Consider the following 17,557-nt stretch of genomic DNA (forward strand, 5'->3'; position numbering starts at 1 on the left):
CCGGGTCTGGGACCTCTGATATTTGTAGCCACCCCACGCCCCCTTCCTTTTGCCCCTCCCCTACCCCTACCCCTACCCCTACTCACCCCCCTCCCACTTTCCCATCAGTCAGCTGTCATGGCCTCGGTGTCCGGTAGCCAAGTAGAATAACAGCTCCGGGTGAGGGGGACACACAGAAGGGTGGGCAGGGGCGTGGGGGGGGGGGGGGCGGTATTACGTGCCTGTCTTGTAACTCAGGCAGTGTGTCCCAGGTGCTAGGTTCACTCACCCACTTCCTGATCAGAGAGACAGCGGCTAGCCTAACAAAGGTGGGACATTATCACCTCTATCCCAGCATGCATTGGGCGAGATGGACCCCCAGCCGGATCCAGGTATTCAGTGTGCTACACTCACGCACACTTGATGCACCTAATCAAGGGCTTGCTGCGTAGCATCAGGTGTGCTTGAGGTGGAACACGTCGAATACCTGGATCCAGCTGGGGGAATCCCAGAGGAGAGGTTTGGGAATAACTGTTTTGGAGGAGGTCCCACAGAACACCATGTCCCTCCTTCATTTGCAGTAGCAGTGACTTTTACCCCCTTAAGATCTCACCTCTCTGGGGTTACATAGCGAGGTCAAGGAGGTGCAAAGTGCCCCCATAACAGAGCACGGGACAATGACACTACTCACCGCTCCACGAAAAAAAACGGCTCAGCGTGTTTGGGATCGAACAACACATCGAAGCTCCAGGCCGAGTCAGTTTTCACTACTTTAATTTGTTTTTTAAAATTTCGTCATTCGTTTGTTTAGAAGTATAGCCTCGGGTCTGCAGTGAAATCACGATCACAGACTCTCTTCCAAAACACTGCATCATAAATGTCTCGAAATGTGTTATTTGAGTTAATTAAAAACAAGCCAAATTAATGATCGGTGCGAGGAAAAACAAGACGCTTCACAATTCTTTTTTAAATTAATTTCAGATTCAATATTTACATCAGGGTGAGTCAACTTTCACAGTTTTATTTCACAGTGTTACTTCATGCATGTCTAAATAATAATAAAATGTAACTTGTTTTTTATTATTATTATTTCTGTTCAGGAATAATAGAACGCCCCTAGAATTGATTTAGCATGAGCCTAGTCTGTTGATTCAGGGTCCAATGCGAGTCTCCTGTTGTACCAACCAGCGGATTAAGGATTCAGAAAGTGATGTTGCTCTGCCCGCCTGTGACAGGGTTAATATAGATCAGGGGCATAAGACACAGGCTCTCTATCTGGCGCTTGTCTGAATTCCTGCTTTGTAGCGGCTGATGCAACACAGTGGCAATCTATCGCGGCTGAGTGGGGTGGAGAACAATGGAGAGTCCGCCATTTCCATTAATTTTAGCCAGTGACCTCAGCCACCCCCCAACACACACACACACACACACGTACGCACGCGTGCGCACACACACACACACGCACACACATACACACACACACGCACACACATGCACATACAAACAAACACACACACACGCATGTACACAAGCACACATGCACACACGCATGCACACACACACACGCACACACACACATGCATGCACACACACACACGCACGCACACACACGCATGCACACACACACATGCACATACAAACAAACACACACACACACGCATGCACACACGCACGCGCACGCACACACATGCATGCACACACACACACACGCGCGCGCACACACACACACACATACCCCTCTTATCCCACAGCCGCTGCTGTCATTTTGGGAATGCTGACACAAGTGTGCATGACGTCCCCTCCCCCTCTCTCCACTCCCTGCCCCACAATATACCAGCAGTTGGTTTGATGATCTTACTCTCAAATTCCTGCCTGGGGCATCTGTGTCCCATTATAGAAATCACATTAATATATACCGCATGTGCCCATCACATCCAAAGCACTTCCTAACGAGAATACATGCAGGATGCATTTCATGATCACATCATAAACATGTGCCACGGCAATGTGGAAACTCAAATACATTTGGATTGCTCAAGCCCTATGGACACCACTTCCTGTGTTCTCAAAATTTGTCAGCAAGGCTTCTACGCACAGGAGTGAAGATATGGACAAGGCTGGGTTTTTTAGCAGGTGTCAAAGAGGTATAAACTACACAACTAAAAAGGCAAGCAACCCATTTTACATATGGTATACATATACATACATGCAAATATTCCTTTCAGATGCAAGTATGGGAGACAGCACTCTTGACCTAAACTCATAGTTTGTGGTAAGCAAGTAGAGTCAGTGTGATTGTAAGAGAACACCAGAGAGCCTAGTTTGCCACACGTTGTGGAAGTGGAATCAGATTTATAGACTGCTGATTTGAACTTTTTCGGAGCCGAACACTGATGGCTCGCTCAGATCTTCGAGCTCTGAGAGCAGAGCCCCTTGGGGGCAGTTTGGGAAATAATCACGAGGTCTCCAAAGTCATGTGGTCATGAAAGGTATGACACCGAATCGCTAAATAGAGAAACTTCAATACACTGCCCCAGTCGAGACTTTTCCTCCTGATTCACAGGCTATATATAGATGTTCGGATTCAGAAGTGTATGATTCCATCAGACCATTCTGCCTGAAATTAATCTGGAAGATGCTAGAACTCAAGCCGTCTGTGCAGCCACACGTCCACAACGCAGAATCAGTGGGTTTTTAACCCTTTAAGGTGTGAGATAACACGACATAGCATTAACATAATGGCGAGGGGAGGCCATTCAGCCCAACAATGCTCACTATTTTCCCAACTAAATTGTACCTAGAGCTCTGATTACCTATAGGCTGGATAGCATCTAATACTGTATCACGCCTGGTCTTGAAAACCACCTGAGATTGCAAATATGCGATTAGAATGTTCTTAACCGAGCATTCTAATGCTGATGTAACAGTCACTACTGGTAACTGAAAGCTTATTGAGTTCTAGAGCACTGATTTAAAATTTTGAAAATGAATTTTTTTTTTTTTTTTTTTAAACCTTCTCTTCAATGAGTCAAGGGTGGACCCCAGTGGCAGGAGAGGACATGGAGGCAGGTGTTTACAGACACCTGTGAGAAGTGAAGAGGTCTCCAGAACCACTGCAGTAGCCCAGGTGGGATCAAATCTGACGCGCCACAGCCCAAAGTTCAGATGCGGTAAGATGTGCCTTATAGATGTGCCACTGTTTGTTTGGATAGAACTTCCGGGATTGATTCCAACAGCCTGGGCTATCATCAGATTTCCCCAGTGAACTGGATACAGACAAGTTCCATGGCAATAATTCAGGGAGATATGAAAGCTTGTTAGGAAGAGGTGGCTAAGTAACAGCATGTATAGTCCTGTCTATGACATTGTGCAAGACATTGTATGTAATTACATCTTGCGCCAAAGGACTACATCACTATGCTTTAAATGTGAACACTGTAATATTGACAAAATGGGTCTGTTAGTACATCCAATCTCGCACAGCAGTGACATCACACCCCCGCACACAGTTACTGTTAGTATGTTTCGCTTGAACCAAAAATACTAAATGAAATATTTTTTAACATGAGCCAAGTGCTTCAGGAATGTCTCAACCTTCGACCAGCCCAAGGACGCCATTTTGTTCCCCCACCAGCTTTCCAGCGTTTGACTAATGCTCTGAAACTCAAGAGCGCGGATTCCTGGCCATGTCATTTACTGCAACGCACATGAAATCCTGTCAATGGTGCCTTCGATGTAGAACAGCAGCTGCCGAACAACTAAAATCAAAACACCCCAACCGTCCCCCACCCCCCCCCCCTCCCCTAAGAGAAAAGCCAGTAGGTCAGAACTTTTGGATTGTAAGAACTGAGGCCTGATTAACAGGTGTTGCTGAGTAAGCCTTGTCAGGAGTGCCTGGAGGATCTGAAATGATGCCTGTTTAAGTCAGCAGTTTCACGGAGAGCTAGCGCTGTGCTAGCCTCTGCTAGCAGGCCCCCCCAAAAAATTTTTTGTTGATCAAACTTTTTGATCAAACTTTTGAAAGGCATTCCAGCCCACAGAAAGTTCAAGGCGAAGAGATGCGCAGGCCAGGCGCTGCTGAGAAATGAAAAGATGGAGGACAAAAATAGGAAGAGAGCAGGTTGTAATAAACCTTTATTTGTCCAGTGAACCATGCAGTTGCCAAGGAACATCACATTGAACAGCAAAATGGAAAAAAAAAAAAAAAGATCCAATTCAATTTTAAAGGAAATATTGAAACTTAAGCCTTTTTCCCCTCAGGGAACAGGTTGCATCGTCAATGCAACAAGGTTCTTCATGTCTGATCCTTTTTTAATCTGTAGTTTTTCATTGGTCGAGAGGGAAAGAGAAAGAAAACTTCTTTCTTGTCTCATCTATGTATTCACTGCTTTAGCAACACAAGTTGTCTTGCAATGCAAACAGTATTTATTGAGCATATGTGAACTGAACTGAAACGGAGAGAATAAGTGACAGGAACCCAGAGACTGTACAGAGACAGGAACAGACAGACAGAGAGAGATAAATTGAGAGAGAGAGAGAGAGAGAGAGAGAGGGAGAGAAATAGAGACGTCTGGAAAGTCAAGATGGCGTGGCAATGATTCATCATGATAACGCCTTTAGTCAAACCTTTGAATCATGCAGCGCTGCTACAAAAGACATCTACAAAAGAGTAGATATAATTAAACTATTTATACTCTCTCTAATCTTTATCCCTCGATTCATTTTCCCTCAATTTCTATGCGTAAGGCATTATCTGGATTGGAGGGAACTGTTGGTGAGGTGTCACAGTATTAATATAACCTTTGCAATAAAAACATGGCCGCCTAGCTAGGCTTTTCCCAGGGAAATTTCCCCCAGTGACTCGGTTCACAGAGGTTAAAAATGACTTCTGATGCATCTCAATCAGAGAATGGGCCAGCAGCCGTTGCCTGGAAACCACAAATAGAAGTTGAGAAACTGAACTGTGGCCCACTTTGTCCCGACCCAATTTAGCAGTCTTCCCACACAGTGCCCAGCTCAGGCCTCAGGGGGGCTCTGGATCATATACACACCGAGAGCCTCTATAAAAACAATTACTTTTTAAAATTTATACTTAAACCATTTCCCACCCTCTGTGTGCGTGTGCGTGACTGCGTGTGCATTTGCATGCATGTGTATGGGCGTGCGCCCGTGCGCGTGCGCGTATGCATGCGTGTGCGTGTGCGTTCGACATCAGAGTCCTTGTGCAGAACACGTGTAACAACCGTTCATGTGGTCTCATTGCAGCTACCCTCTCTCACAGTAAACGTGCATGTGAACGCACCAGTCGATCTAGGCCAGGGAACACTCCATTGGACTGAGCTGGCTGGCATCTTGGGCAGTTTGGCATTGCGCCCCATGTGGAATGTGGAGCGCTTGAGAGGTCGGGGTGCAGGAGCCAAGACGTTCCATCGCCACGGCCACCCCCTGCAGCTGATGAGTGGGTGAGGGGGGAAGGGGGGGGGGGGAAGGGGGGGGGGGGCAATCTGGGGGTGTAGGAACGGGTGGTAAAAGGAAGGAATGGGTCAGGCAGCCTGTGACTCGGTTTAAATGCCATGGTATGCGGTATGGGATAGGTATTGGGTGGGTGGGTGGGTTGGGGGTGGGGGGGGACGCGGGGCCGGGGGGGGGGGGGGTGTAGGGAAGACGTGGGCGGTGCTGAGGGAGCTGGGGTGTCATCTTTCAAAAAGACCCCGCTTTTGCTAAGCAACGGGGACAACAGCGCAAATGCACAATCCTGACAGATGAGGCGTCAAAAGAGGGAGGGAGGGAGGGAGGGAGAGAGAGAGAGAAAGAGAGAGAGGTAGAGAAAGAGAGAGAGTGAGGGATTACAATGGCCTGAGAGATGAAACATTTGTAGTTGATTTCACGTCACTTCCTGGTGAACGTCCTACTTCATTTGACAGATAATATTGAATTACAGGTAAACGTTCATTTGGAGTTGACATGTATGATGATTGATAATGGTTCCTTGAGTGGAGACTCCATGGCAGTCTGTAGCAGCACTCTTTCTTATACTGCTATCCTATAAAGTAGCCTGAGGCCACGAGAAATCGCAAATTCAGTGTTGAATGTGAGGTTTAGCGACAATGGCTGAGCTCTCCCGATACTCGTGATATACCAGGGCCACTTGTGTTTCATGACTTCAGTATCATAGCAACTGGCTGCCTTTTGTTCACCAGGAATTCTATCAAATGTACTAAAGTTCTATTCAACCACAGCACAGTGACGGTGTGAACACACGTGTTTCCGATTCGCTCAAAATCTGTAGCAATGCCCACTTCTTACTGGGAGTAAAGTGCAAGGTTCTGCTTGGTTAATTCTAGTGGAAACAAGAACCAAGTCTTATGTTGATTCTACAGTAGGTAACTCACCAGCCGGTCAACATTATGGTTCACGCTGCTGTGAAAGTCATTGTAGAAAAAGAGATTGACTTTGGCACAGGAGGTAGCTGCTAAAATGGCTTCCTTGTTTAAATAGCAGGCTTGACACAACATTTAAAGCACATATTTTCCATCCACTTAGCCAACCGGCATGTTTAGAAATAGATACTCATTGTTTTCATGATTCATAGCAATATTGGAGAAGAGAGAGGAACATACAGCTTTCACAGGTTTCGTCTGTTGTCACTTTAAACAATTGCTGCAGATTTACAGTAAAAGGTAAAAGTAAATAATAAAAAAATATTGTATTCTTCTGTTAACCTAGAAGCTCAAAAAGCGATTTGCATGGATAACAACAAAGGTTCAGCACGCAACATTTTAATGACGATTGGATTGAAAGTTTTAAAAGTTTTGCTGCATATAGACTGCTGCTACTGAGATAAGTTAAGAAATTAATTATAACCTTTCTCAAAATAGATTTTTTTATGACCATTCCTCCGTAGTTACCTTGTACACCTGTTGTCATGGTTTAGAGCTGTGTATGTAAAGATCGGCAAAAACAGAACAGAAAGCCACGCATTCATTAAAAGTTATGGCCGTAACTATTTGTGTCTTTCAGAAATAGTTTCATTTTTTTCACTGTGGTTTGCCATCTGCTGGATCTATGGAAATAAGTTTGTTTTGTCTATCAATCATCTTTAACTTAACGCATCATTTGCCCTAGCTGATGAACACACTGTCTGTTAAGCCTCACTCTGTATACATGTAAAAAACTCTCTTCCTACCATGCAGATAACTTCATACTCTCTGCACCAATAATACAGTCATGACGGTGCTATCATGGCACCAGTACACCAACATGCATACAGATATCACCACATCAGCCTGTGGATCGAGACTAACTGGTGAGTCATGGGTGGGCAGAAACACACACATCTAAAAGGAACTTCACTGCACCAGTGAAGTAAATCACTGAAATAGTTTCATGCGCTGCGCCAGGTAAAGAGGTTTATATGAACCTTCCTGGTTATAATCCAAATGTGCCTCCAAATGTTCTGACAGTCATGACAAAATAATAAATTCCATCCCTAAACATACGCTCGGGTGCGTTTTAATAAGGGATGGGTCATACCGATAAGTTTTTCGCCCATGAGGTGGGTCTCAGGCAGGGGACCCACTGCTATAGACCACATGCAGTACAAACTGGCACAGCTCTGTCCCAGAGGGCATTAAATGATGCACTCACTGCGGCTGCCATTCAAAGGTGTTAGCGATGAAACACGGTGCACATAAATGCATAATAACGTGAAGCAGAAGCTCACGCCAGCCCCCTACTCCCACTCTTTCATCCCCCCTCTCCTACCTCTCTCTCCTCCCTCTCTCTTTTTCTTACTTCTCTCTCTCTCCTCTCTCTCCCCTCTCAGTTCAGTTCAATTCACTTTATTGGCATGACATGACAACATTCTCTCTCTCTCGCTCTCTCTCTCTCTCTCTCTCACACTCTTGGCGGACGAGCACCACTCGGCAGTGTGATGAGGACACTCTGGCAGGCTGTGTGCCTGGCCTGAGGGGCTGTTGCATTGTGCACTGTGATTGGCTGACATGCAGCCTTCGGGCGGCCCCAGCAACCCTAGCCTGGGGCGATGAATTTTCCACTAGCAGTAAAAACAGGCTGTTTTTGTTTACAGCATGCTTCTAGACTGTGCTATGCTGTATGATCTTGTAATATGCAGTAGTTATTCTTTACAGCACAATTGCCGCCAAAACACATTGATACATGCATGCGTGTGTGTGTATTTCTGATACTGTGTGAATGTGTGCACTTCTGATACTGTGTGGATGTGTGCACTTCTGATACTGTGTGAATGTGTGAACTTTTGATACTGTGTGAATGCATGTACTTCTGATACTGTGTGGATGTGTGCACTTCTGATACTGTGTGGATGTGTGCACTTCTGATACTGTGTGAATGTGTGAACTTTTGATTCTGTGTGAATGCGTGTACTTCTGATACTGTGTGAATGTGTGTACTTCTGATACTGTGTGAATGTGTGTACTTCTGATACTGTGTGAATGTGTGAACTTTTGATACTCTGTGTGCATATATTGAATGGTGAGCTATCTTTATAATCATGATTTGCTTTGCATAGCAGTAAAGCATAGACCTATTTAACTGAAGAACATTGTTATAGAATATTATATCATATTTTTTTATTTTCTAGCATGTCTGTGTTTCTTTAGAGACTTGAATGGAAGGCACTGGGAGGAGTCTATAAGAAACTGAATCCTTTGAGGTGTAAGATCACACATACGCATGTGATTAGAACGTTCAGTTAAGAACAATCTAATCACATGCTTAGGCGTGATCTTGACAATCTGTAATGATCTGTGACAATCACTGCTGGTAGTTGAAAGCAATGGTGTTCTAGAACACTGACCTGAAACAAAACATTTTAAAAAACACTGCTCATGAAACAGATAACACCTCGCCTCATCTCACATAACCGCTACTGCACTCTGCTGGTGAGACTTGAGACTCGTCTCTTACATTCACGTTTCAACAACACGCAAATCACTCTGAAGCACTTGGAACTGTAAATTCCACAGGTGTGGTAACAACGAGGAGGCGTTTTCCTCCTTCTGGCACGTTTGTACCCTTCCTTCTTTCTGCTTCACTTCTTCTTATGTCCCCATAGCCCCTCCCACTTTAATACCTCCTCCTCTTTCACTGGCATATTTTACATGTCATCAGCATTGTGCATAAGCCTCATAACTTATTTTTTCACATTTTCAGTGTTTTAACTGAAAGTACTCAGTAATGCATCTACTGTCAGAGTTTCGTAACTCAACAACCAATAAGGCTGATTTAAATTCTCGGAAGATAAAGCCATAATTCTCATTTGTAGATGGACAAGTCCATTTATCCAGATGTAGGAGGTTTATGCATGGCACTAACAACATACCTATTTCAATATAATAACCCAGCAGTCCAAAAACAATAAAGTGTGTTACTGAAATTCCTATTCAGTATCCCTGGAAACCCAGTCTCTTGTCTGTACTTCATTAGGTGCGCCATATTGCAGTGAGGAAATCTGGCCTGTAGGTGTCACTGTAGGCTCACATAATCGGCAATGTGTATCTGTCTTAAACAGCGTATGACAATGCCTCCTATTCTGAAGCTGGCTTTGACACGTATCATCTTTTATGGAGGCTTTTACACGTATTTCCCATTTGAGATGGATGTATTCCTTTTTTTCCATTCAGAGCAAAAGCAAATAGGCTTTTTTTGTACAGAATGTTCTTTCTCTGAGATGTTTCGTTGAAAAGATAACAAACACCTGAACAAGCATACTTTCACTCCTTTACAATATTCCCATTTCACCAGCCTTACAGGCAACCAGTTCTCTAGCAAAAAAAAATGCCCTGAGCTGAGAGACTCTGGATGACATGACAGAGCGATGTCACAGAATGAAAAAAATGCAGGAATGGACCCAGCCTCCTTCCTCTGCTGCTGAACCCAGGACCTTTGGGATCGAGCGGACGCGCCTCTTCAGGTAAACGCACCTGCCACTCTACATCCCTTCCCATCATGCAATTGTGTTATATTGCTGTACTGACTCATACCTCCATCCATAATACTTGGCACACAGGATGTCATTTAAGAGCAGCTTTGGGAAACAAGCCTGAAATTTGCACATAGAGCATGTGCATACATGGAGCTCACAGGATGCAGCTATGACACTTCCTACAGCAGGTGTTCTCAGGTTGGGCATCTGTCACCTGTGACCCTGTGTGTGTGTCTGTGTGCTTGCCTGTGTGTGTGTGTGTGTGTGTCTACGTTTGGTTCTTTTAATTAAACTCCGCATGGAATCTCTGTGCTAAACAAACAGGACCCCGGGCCATAATCGTCCATACACCACACAGAGAGACAGGGTGATTGACTGACATTTCCAGCACCGGTGGTATAAAGTGTGTTGCATAAGGAAAAAAAGTTGGGAAACTCTGAACCAGAGCATGGCTTGGGCTCCAACTATGGTGAGCACTTTGACTGACAGAGTCCCTGGGGAACATTGATTTTCCAGGGACAAAGTCAGGGTAGGCATGACATGCACCAAGCCTGGCTGCCTTCTCTGTATCACGACATGACATCACTCATTTTACTGCACAGGACGTTTTAGTGGATGTGTGGATACTGTGCTTTCCCACCATTTTGAAAAACAGGCAAATCAGTGTAAGTGACAAGACGTTGTAAACTAAACAGCTGCTCCAATTCACAGTTTTCTAAAGTTTGCGTACGTTTGGATTTCAAAAGCCTTATACAAGCCTTCCACAAGCCTTTCACATTTTTCTAAAGAAATAAACTAGCTTCTCTAATAAATGCTATCCTAGTGTTATTCAGTTGCAGGGTCTGAGGCCCTGATGCAGCACCATACTCATGGTCTTCATCCTTTAATCATTGAGATTAAAAGAACTTCAGGGAAAAGCATTTTTCGGCTGAATGAGAAGTTGTGGCCATCCAAGGTCTGTAGCGTCAGCACACCTCACTCGTGTCAAAACGAAATATTTTGAAGAAGCTATCTGACTTGTTTATACACATTCAGTACACGTTATTCTAACGTTTCCTTTTAAATAGGAGGCTATTTGAAAAATCTGGCCTGTGTTCACAGTTTTTATTAAGCGTCTGCACCCAGGAAGAAGTTGCTGAAGAACTCTGCTCAAGACACTCTGAGTGCAGGGGTGGCAATAAAGACGAAACAATTAAACTTTAACCCCCATCGCGGAAGACTAAACTGGCCAAACAACATAAATCAAGACCAGGCAATCGCAAGGGTCGATGAAAAATGAAGAAGAGAGTATGCTGGATATTGTTAAATTACATAATAATCTACTTTGGGTTTTTAAAAAAGAAAGACCAAGACACCAATAATAGTTAGTGCAACAACACTGCGTGTGCAGCTCCCGATCCGCACCTAGATGTGTCCCGGGTTTTGTGCGTGTCTCCGTACGTATCGGCCCCCCTGGTTTACCCCGCTCTCACGTACTTCCACCGTTAGCGCACTTCTGTCGAAGGTTTTTTTCATCAGTGCCAATATGCAGTAACGTGCACCTTCGATACATGTTGAAACAGTATGATGGTTTGAATAGAAACAACTGAACGCGTGTAAAAACATTAAGCGTTTTGGAAGGTAACATGAAGCGCGCGCGGCTATGGAGTGCTCTGTGTTTGATGACCGTCTGTTACCAGCTTGGCATGTCAAGCAGATACGGTAAGAAATTAACGGATTTATAAAATGTGATAAACATGCTACATATTTATACCGCATAACGAGAAGAAGGGATGTATCAGTTATTACACAAAAGTAGAGTAGGCTACGGACGAGCGCAGAGGTGCAAATTCCAACAAGCTAACCTGTGGGTGGATGGACCAAAACAGGATTCGTCGCTATTATTATAAGGTCTGCGGTTCAGGCTTGAATTATGTGGTTGCTAACAGGCATGAATGAGTATAGCACATGCAACAATTGTAATTTTGCGAAAATATAAAGACATTTTGGCAGTTTGACGCCTAGATAAAATATACAAGCTAACACGTCAATTAGTACATTGTGGGAAAAACACTTTTACACGCAATGCATATTCGTGGATTTGCCATATAACTTAATTATGCAGGGACGGGCAGGCTGCTTAATGTGAGGAGGTGATGCAGTTGAATGTCCATGCAATTATGTATGGAATACTGTTGATATGAAAATACAATTGCGTCACCGGTGTGATGGACTGGAACCGGAGCAAGCGGAGGGGTTTCGGGAATGGTCTTTCAGTTGAGAAAATGACAGCGTTGGTTGATCTGCTGTAAACAACACCAGAGGAAGGGAGAAACACAGTGCTATGGTGGACATAAATTCTTAAAAGAAGCTCATTTCATCTTGACGACTTGCTGAAAATTTTCCAAGTTAAATATGCAGAACGGTCAATGTGTTGTCATGTGTGAAAAATGTTTTTTTTTCTTTCATTGGTGTGGGCGTACCTTAAGATTGTTGTGATCGTATTTATAATAAAACAACGGTGATAATTCTTAACGCATTAGCAGGTAGTATTGTAGAAGCTAAAGCAGCTATTTTGATGCAACCAGGTGAAACCTGCACTCTCACCAGACTACCCACACCACACTTTCTGAGGTAGTGCCAAGTTGCATTGAAACATTTAAGTGTGTGTGTGTGTTTCAAGGTTTTCATAACGACCGTCTACGGAAGTATTGTATTTTTAAAGCACGGGAAGAAAAGTTGCCAAGGCTACCAACACCATGCGATTCTGGAACACAGCAGTGTCTTTCTCTGAGGGAAAATAAATAAATAAATAAATAAATGAAAAATGTTGTCAGCGTAGCTGTGTAAAACAGCATAACTTCTTGCTATTTGTTCATTGTCGTCACTTTTTTCCCTGTGTAAAACAGGTGAAATCATATTTTGTGTCTACACTGAAATTCCATTTCCGGTATATTTTCTATACGGGCCTGTCTTGAAAGGAAGTCTGGTGTTGTGTGGTAAAGCGCTTCGTATAGTGCGACGGAGGCTGTCTTTTTGTTTTATGCGTACTGGCTTCGCGGTTACTCTGTTTCATAGACTATAGACCCTCTGGCACGTATCTGAAGACCGTATCGTTACGCTTTTCACAAAGCCATGGTACATTCCGTATAATGACGATAAGATGATTAGTCATTAGGGGTAAGATATAGTGGTGATTCTAGTAGAAGTAGTAGGCTAGTACTACTCGTAATAATTTTGATAAAATGCAGTCGCTTCATGTTTTCATTTTATATACAGTTCCTTGCGCAACCCTCTTACTTGTAAAACGTACATGATTGTTTCTTATTGTTAAATGATGTGTCACAATACAACAAATATTAAGAAAGCATTGGGGCGTATATGTTAAATCGGCCCATGAGTTCTCAGTCGTGTTTTTAACGCCAGGCAGAACTTCGGAGGGGCAGTTCTGGTGATCGATGATTTCAGGACCACGGAGAGCGACAGCTTAGCTTGCAGTACTATAGTTCTACTAGCTCCATTCATAAGCAACCCTTAATAGCACTCCCTGTCTTTTTCACATTTACGTATACATTTTCACAGTTAGCACCTGTGTAGTAGGAAAGATCTGACCTAGGCATACACCCTCGGACTAGCGTCGCTTTTCAGGTTACCACAGGTGCAAAGACATTCCAAATTGTCAGTGACGTCACTGGGTGTAAATAAGACCTTTTAAAAAAGTCCAGAGCCACGTCAGAGGCATTTGCTTGTTTCCGTACTGGGTTATTATGAATTATTTGTTAAGGGTGCGAGAGATTCGTGGCAGCAGGTGAATAGGGAAAGTGCGCACAGTCCCCGAAGACTAAGGGGAACTAATTCTCGATTGTAATTGGGTGAAATAACAGCATTAGAAAGCCCGTCGCCTTCATCTATATCGATTAAGATGTGAGACAGAGGAGGAGGGACAGTCATGCCATGCGATGGAGCACTTGCCATATAGGTTCACATGACATGTCCCTTTCTTTCAGGACCAGGGAGGATTGTTTATTTTATTGTCTGGTTATTAATGTTATGACTATTGGTACGTGCATAATAGTACTTGCTTTGACTGAGAAAATTCAGGGAGCTATATCACTCTATATCCACCAGCCTTTCACCCAGTCTGTCTTCATGTATTGTATATTCATGAATAGACACCTTCTCTCTCTCTCTCTCTCGCTGTCTCTCTCTCTCTTATTGAATGTCACTATGCTTTTTATGAGTCAGAGATGGCCACCGCTGCCACATTATTAATACCGTGCCGATATTTCTACTGAAGTGAAGCAGATCTGAGCCAGTCGTCGGATGGCTAATCATTCAGGTCAAATGTCTTTTGGTGAATTTTTTAAAACTTTTTTTTATGGTGGCACAATACCGCTACCTCTTGCTGTTTTTTTTTTCTTCTTCTTCTGTGTACAGCCTGCCCAGGAGTGTGTCTGCTCTTCATGATCATTAGTAATGAGCTGCGTTTTTTGTTTGTGACGATATCTGTGTAGTAACTCCATTTGCATTCGATCATCTTTCTAATCTAATTGAACCACCGTGCCAGTAGGCATGCAGTGACGTACTGCAGACACTGTTCTCTGTGTTTTCATCAGGGTGGAGTTGCTTATTACTGTACGTTCACATCAAGTGTAACTGTAACAGCGTTACTGTTACACTTGATGTGAACAGTACCGTTAAAATGCACTTTTTGTACGTCGCTTTGGATAAAAGTGTCTGCCAAATAAATGTAATGTAATGTTACCCAAAGCTGAAACAGGAATACTGTCAGGCAAAATGCACCATGTTATAGATTAAAACAAATTTGTGCCGTAAGATTTATTACTGTCTCTGGCATGTGATTGGAATGTTTAGCTTTGATTAGGTTGCTAAGGCTGTGGGGAACATTATGTCATGGACAGTCAGTTGCTGCTGGATTCATTTTGGAATTGTTTTTGATTTCACCTTGTTCTAATGTGCCAGATTCCCTGTCCAAATCAACTCAAGCCGGAGTGTGATTGACCCCAGTACTCCCATTTTCTTATTTTTAACCCTTTAAGACGTGACGTCACAAATATGCGATTAGAATGTCCGTAACTGAACATTCTAATGCTGATGTAACAATCAATGCCAGTAGTTGAAAGCAATGGAGTTCTAGAACACTGCCTTGGAACAGAATCAAACATTAAAAAAAAAACACTGCTCTTCAAAGTGATTAAAGCAGTACATAGGAAGTGCAGAACCTGTGTGTGTTTCACAAACGCCGTGTGTGAGGCTCTGGAATGTCACGGTGCCGACATCGACCAGGAGCCCTCATCCTCCCCCCCCCCCCAGCCACCCCCCTGCCCCCCTCGCCCTCCTCCATCAGTATGCGCTGTCTCCGTCTCTCCGCCTGCCCGCTGGAGAGAGAGAGAGAGAGAGAGAGAGAGGGTCGCTGACTCACTGCTGACGTTCCCTCCTACACCGCGCAGCTCCGTAAGCAGCGGCCCGGGCGTCTGGAGGGAGAGAGAGCGCACCGGGCCGGGCTGGGCCGGGCACGCAGGAACGCCAGAGTGCAGGAATGCAGGTCCGGTCCGGTCCGGTCCAAGTTTACGAAAAACAACAAAGGCGCATTTACCTGCCTAGAGAACAATGAAAACCACAGAGGCACCGCAGTTCGTTAAAAAACACACATCAAAATGACAAAGCCTGTATTTCCCCCCCCCCCATCTTTGGTATTTATTCATAAATGTTCCGGATGGCAGTTGGTCTATTTCTGTCTGTGTGTCACTGTTTAAAGGTAAGCTCGGCTGTTGACTGTAATTGCAGTGTGAGGTCATTTTTTTTTCCAGAACCGGAGCTCGAAAAAGCTTCCAGGTTAGTTGTGCTCTTCCCTTTTTCGTTTCTGTGTAATGACGCGGCGCTGTTTGTCGCGCGCGGCGGGATGCCTGAGAAATCCGAAAGGACAGGGGTGTGAGTTCTGTCCCCGAAATGGATCGCCCGTTCGGCACGCTTCCTTTTTGCGATCTGTTTGTTCGGTTTCCATGGCGATAAAACGGAGGCATCGCGGGACGTTGTGTCGCTTCTCGCGGCTGCGATTGCAGTGGAGGAAGAAGCTTTTAAGACGGCCGCAATCATCGAGTGCGACGTCCAGAAATCCGACTTGCGGCAACGCAATCTTTCAGGCCTTCTCTTATCCGCTTCGTTCTGGCACACACGCGCTTAAGTTAATGAAAGACCACGGTGTCCTTTGCAGGAGTGCATGTGTTAAAAATAGCCCCTGTGAACAGGCCTTGCCGGAGGGACCACGTGTCCCAGAAGGCACTGCACACCATAAACAGGGGGAGATCGCGCCCAAGCCAGCGCCATGGCAATCCTGGGAGCAGGAAGCACCCACTCAGATAACCTAGTTTGTGCTGCGATTCGATTATGCGTGGAGCAATATTTGCTGAAACTACTAGCACTGTTTTATATGGAGCAGAGGGGCCTGTTGGGTGGGGTGAAGGGGGGTGGGGGTAGGGGGGGGGGGGGGACGTTGGAGGGGTGGTGAGGCCGCTGTGGTGGTCTGTGGAGTCCGTACTGGATTTCTGGATTGGGGCTGGCTAGGCATCACGGTCAGAATTATAGGCTGGTGGTTGGCACCTGAGGCCCAGGTCCAGAATTGGGATGGGGGTGGGGGGGGGGGGGGCGTGTCTGGGATGTCCGCAGACCCAGCTCAGTGGCCAGTGTGATGGTGCTAGCTGGCCTCCAATTGGTCAGTAACTTTCGATGACTCATTCTATAACATGGCTGAGCAGAGCCTGTTGCTAGGTAACAAATGATTGACTGACTTTTTCCACACCTGGCTGTACATTAGAGGCCAGTCAGTCCATCAGGCAACACCTCAGTTCATTTTTCAGTTTCTCCTTGAAAAGGGGAGCGTATAGATTTAGAAAAAGAAAAGATTGATATATCCTAGCCCAGAAGTCATTGAGATTTGAGAGAGAGGGAAAGAGAAAGAGAGACTTTGAATTTTAACACACCTTCATTGGCGCATTAATTAAATTTGATTATTCGTGATCCACAATAAACAATAAAGTGTTATGTGAGATTTAAAAAAAAAGACAAAACAACAAACAAAACTATTGACTCTAAGCATTCCCATATTACCTCTTACCTAAATCAAGCATCAAAAAGGCAAAACCAGAACCTCCTGGTTCTCTTTAAATAAAACACCCCAGATGTCAATAAACAAAAAGAGAGAGAGAGACAGAGAGACAGAAACGGAGAGACAGAGACTGTGACTTCACTTGAGAAAATCACCAAAATGCCTGCAGTGAAGCAGCCCCGTACGGAGGGCGCATGTGTCCCATCGCCCCATTTTAGGATTTCTCTTTCACCCTCTCCCGCTTTATCTCTGTTTGCTCTCCCCGCCGCTCCTCTCTGGACGGGACGGGGGCGTGCGGTTTTCCCACACCGCGGTCGTGCCCGTGGCGGCATATCTGTGTTTGACCAGCTGCGCGGCACGAGGAGACGAGACCCCCCGGCACACCGCCGCTCCAGACCCCTCCTCTCCACCGAGCCCCGAAGCGCTCTGGGCTAGCCGCTTCAGAGAGGCCCACAGCGCAGTCCTCACACCAGCTCTGGGGCGGCCGTTCGGGGGATGTCTCACCG

General features: G+C 45.0%; 1 protein-coding gene across 2 annotated transcripts in view; it reads left to right on the forward strand.

The window, feature by feature from the left end:
• The first annotated feature begins 11,367 nt into the window (after positions 1-11,367).
• The window catches only part of LOC118222967 (receptor-type tyrosine-protein phosphatase-like N), a 39,897-nt gene continuing 33,707 nt past the window's right edge, over positions 11,368-17,557 (forward strand). For both annotated transcript variants that reach the window (XM_035408961.1, XM_035408962.1), the window contains exon 1: positions 11,368-11,647. In XM_035408961.1, the coding sequence (XP_035264852.1) occupies positions 11,572-11,647 (76 nt within the window). In that variant the 5' untranslated portion in view covers positions 11,368-11,571. The remainder of the gene's footprint in view (positions 11,648-17,557) is intronic.

This window comes from Anguilla anguilla, chromosome 3, assembly GCF_013347855.1.
Source record: "Anguilla anguilla isolate fAngAng1 chromosome 3, fAngAng1.pri, whole genome shotgun sequence".
In the NCBI taxonomy this organism is placed as follows: domain Eukaryota; kingdom Metazoa; phylum Chordata; class Actinopteri; order Anguilliformes; family Anguillidae; genus Anguilla; species Anguilla anguilla.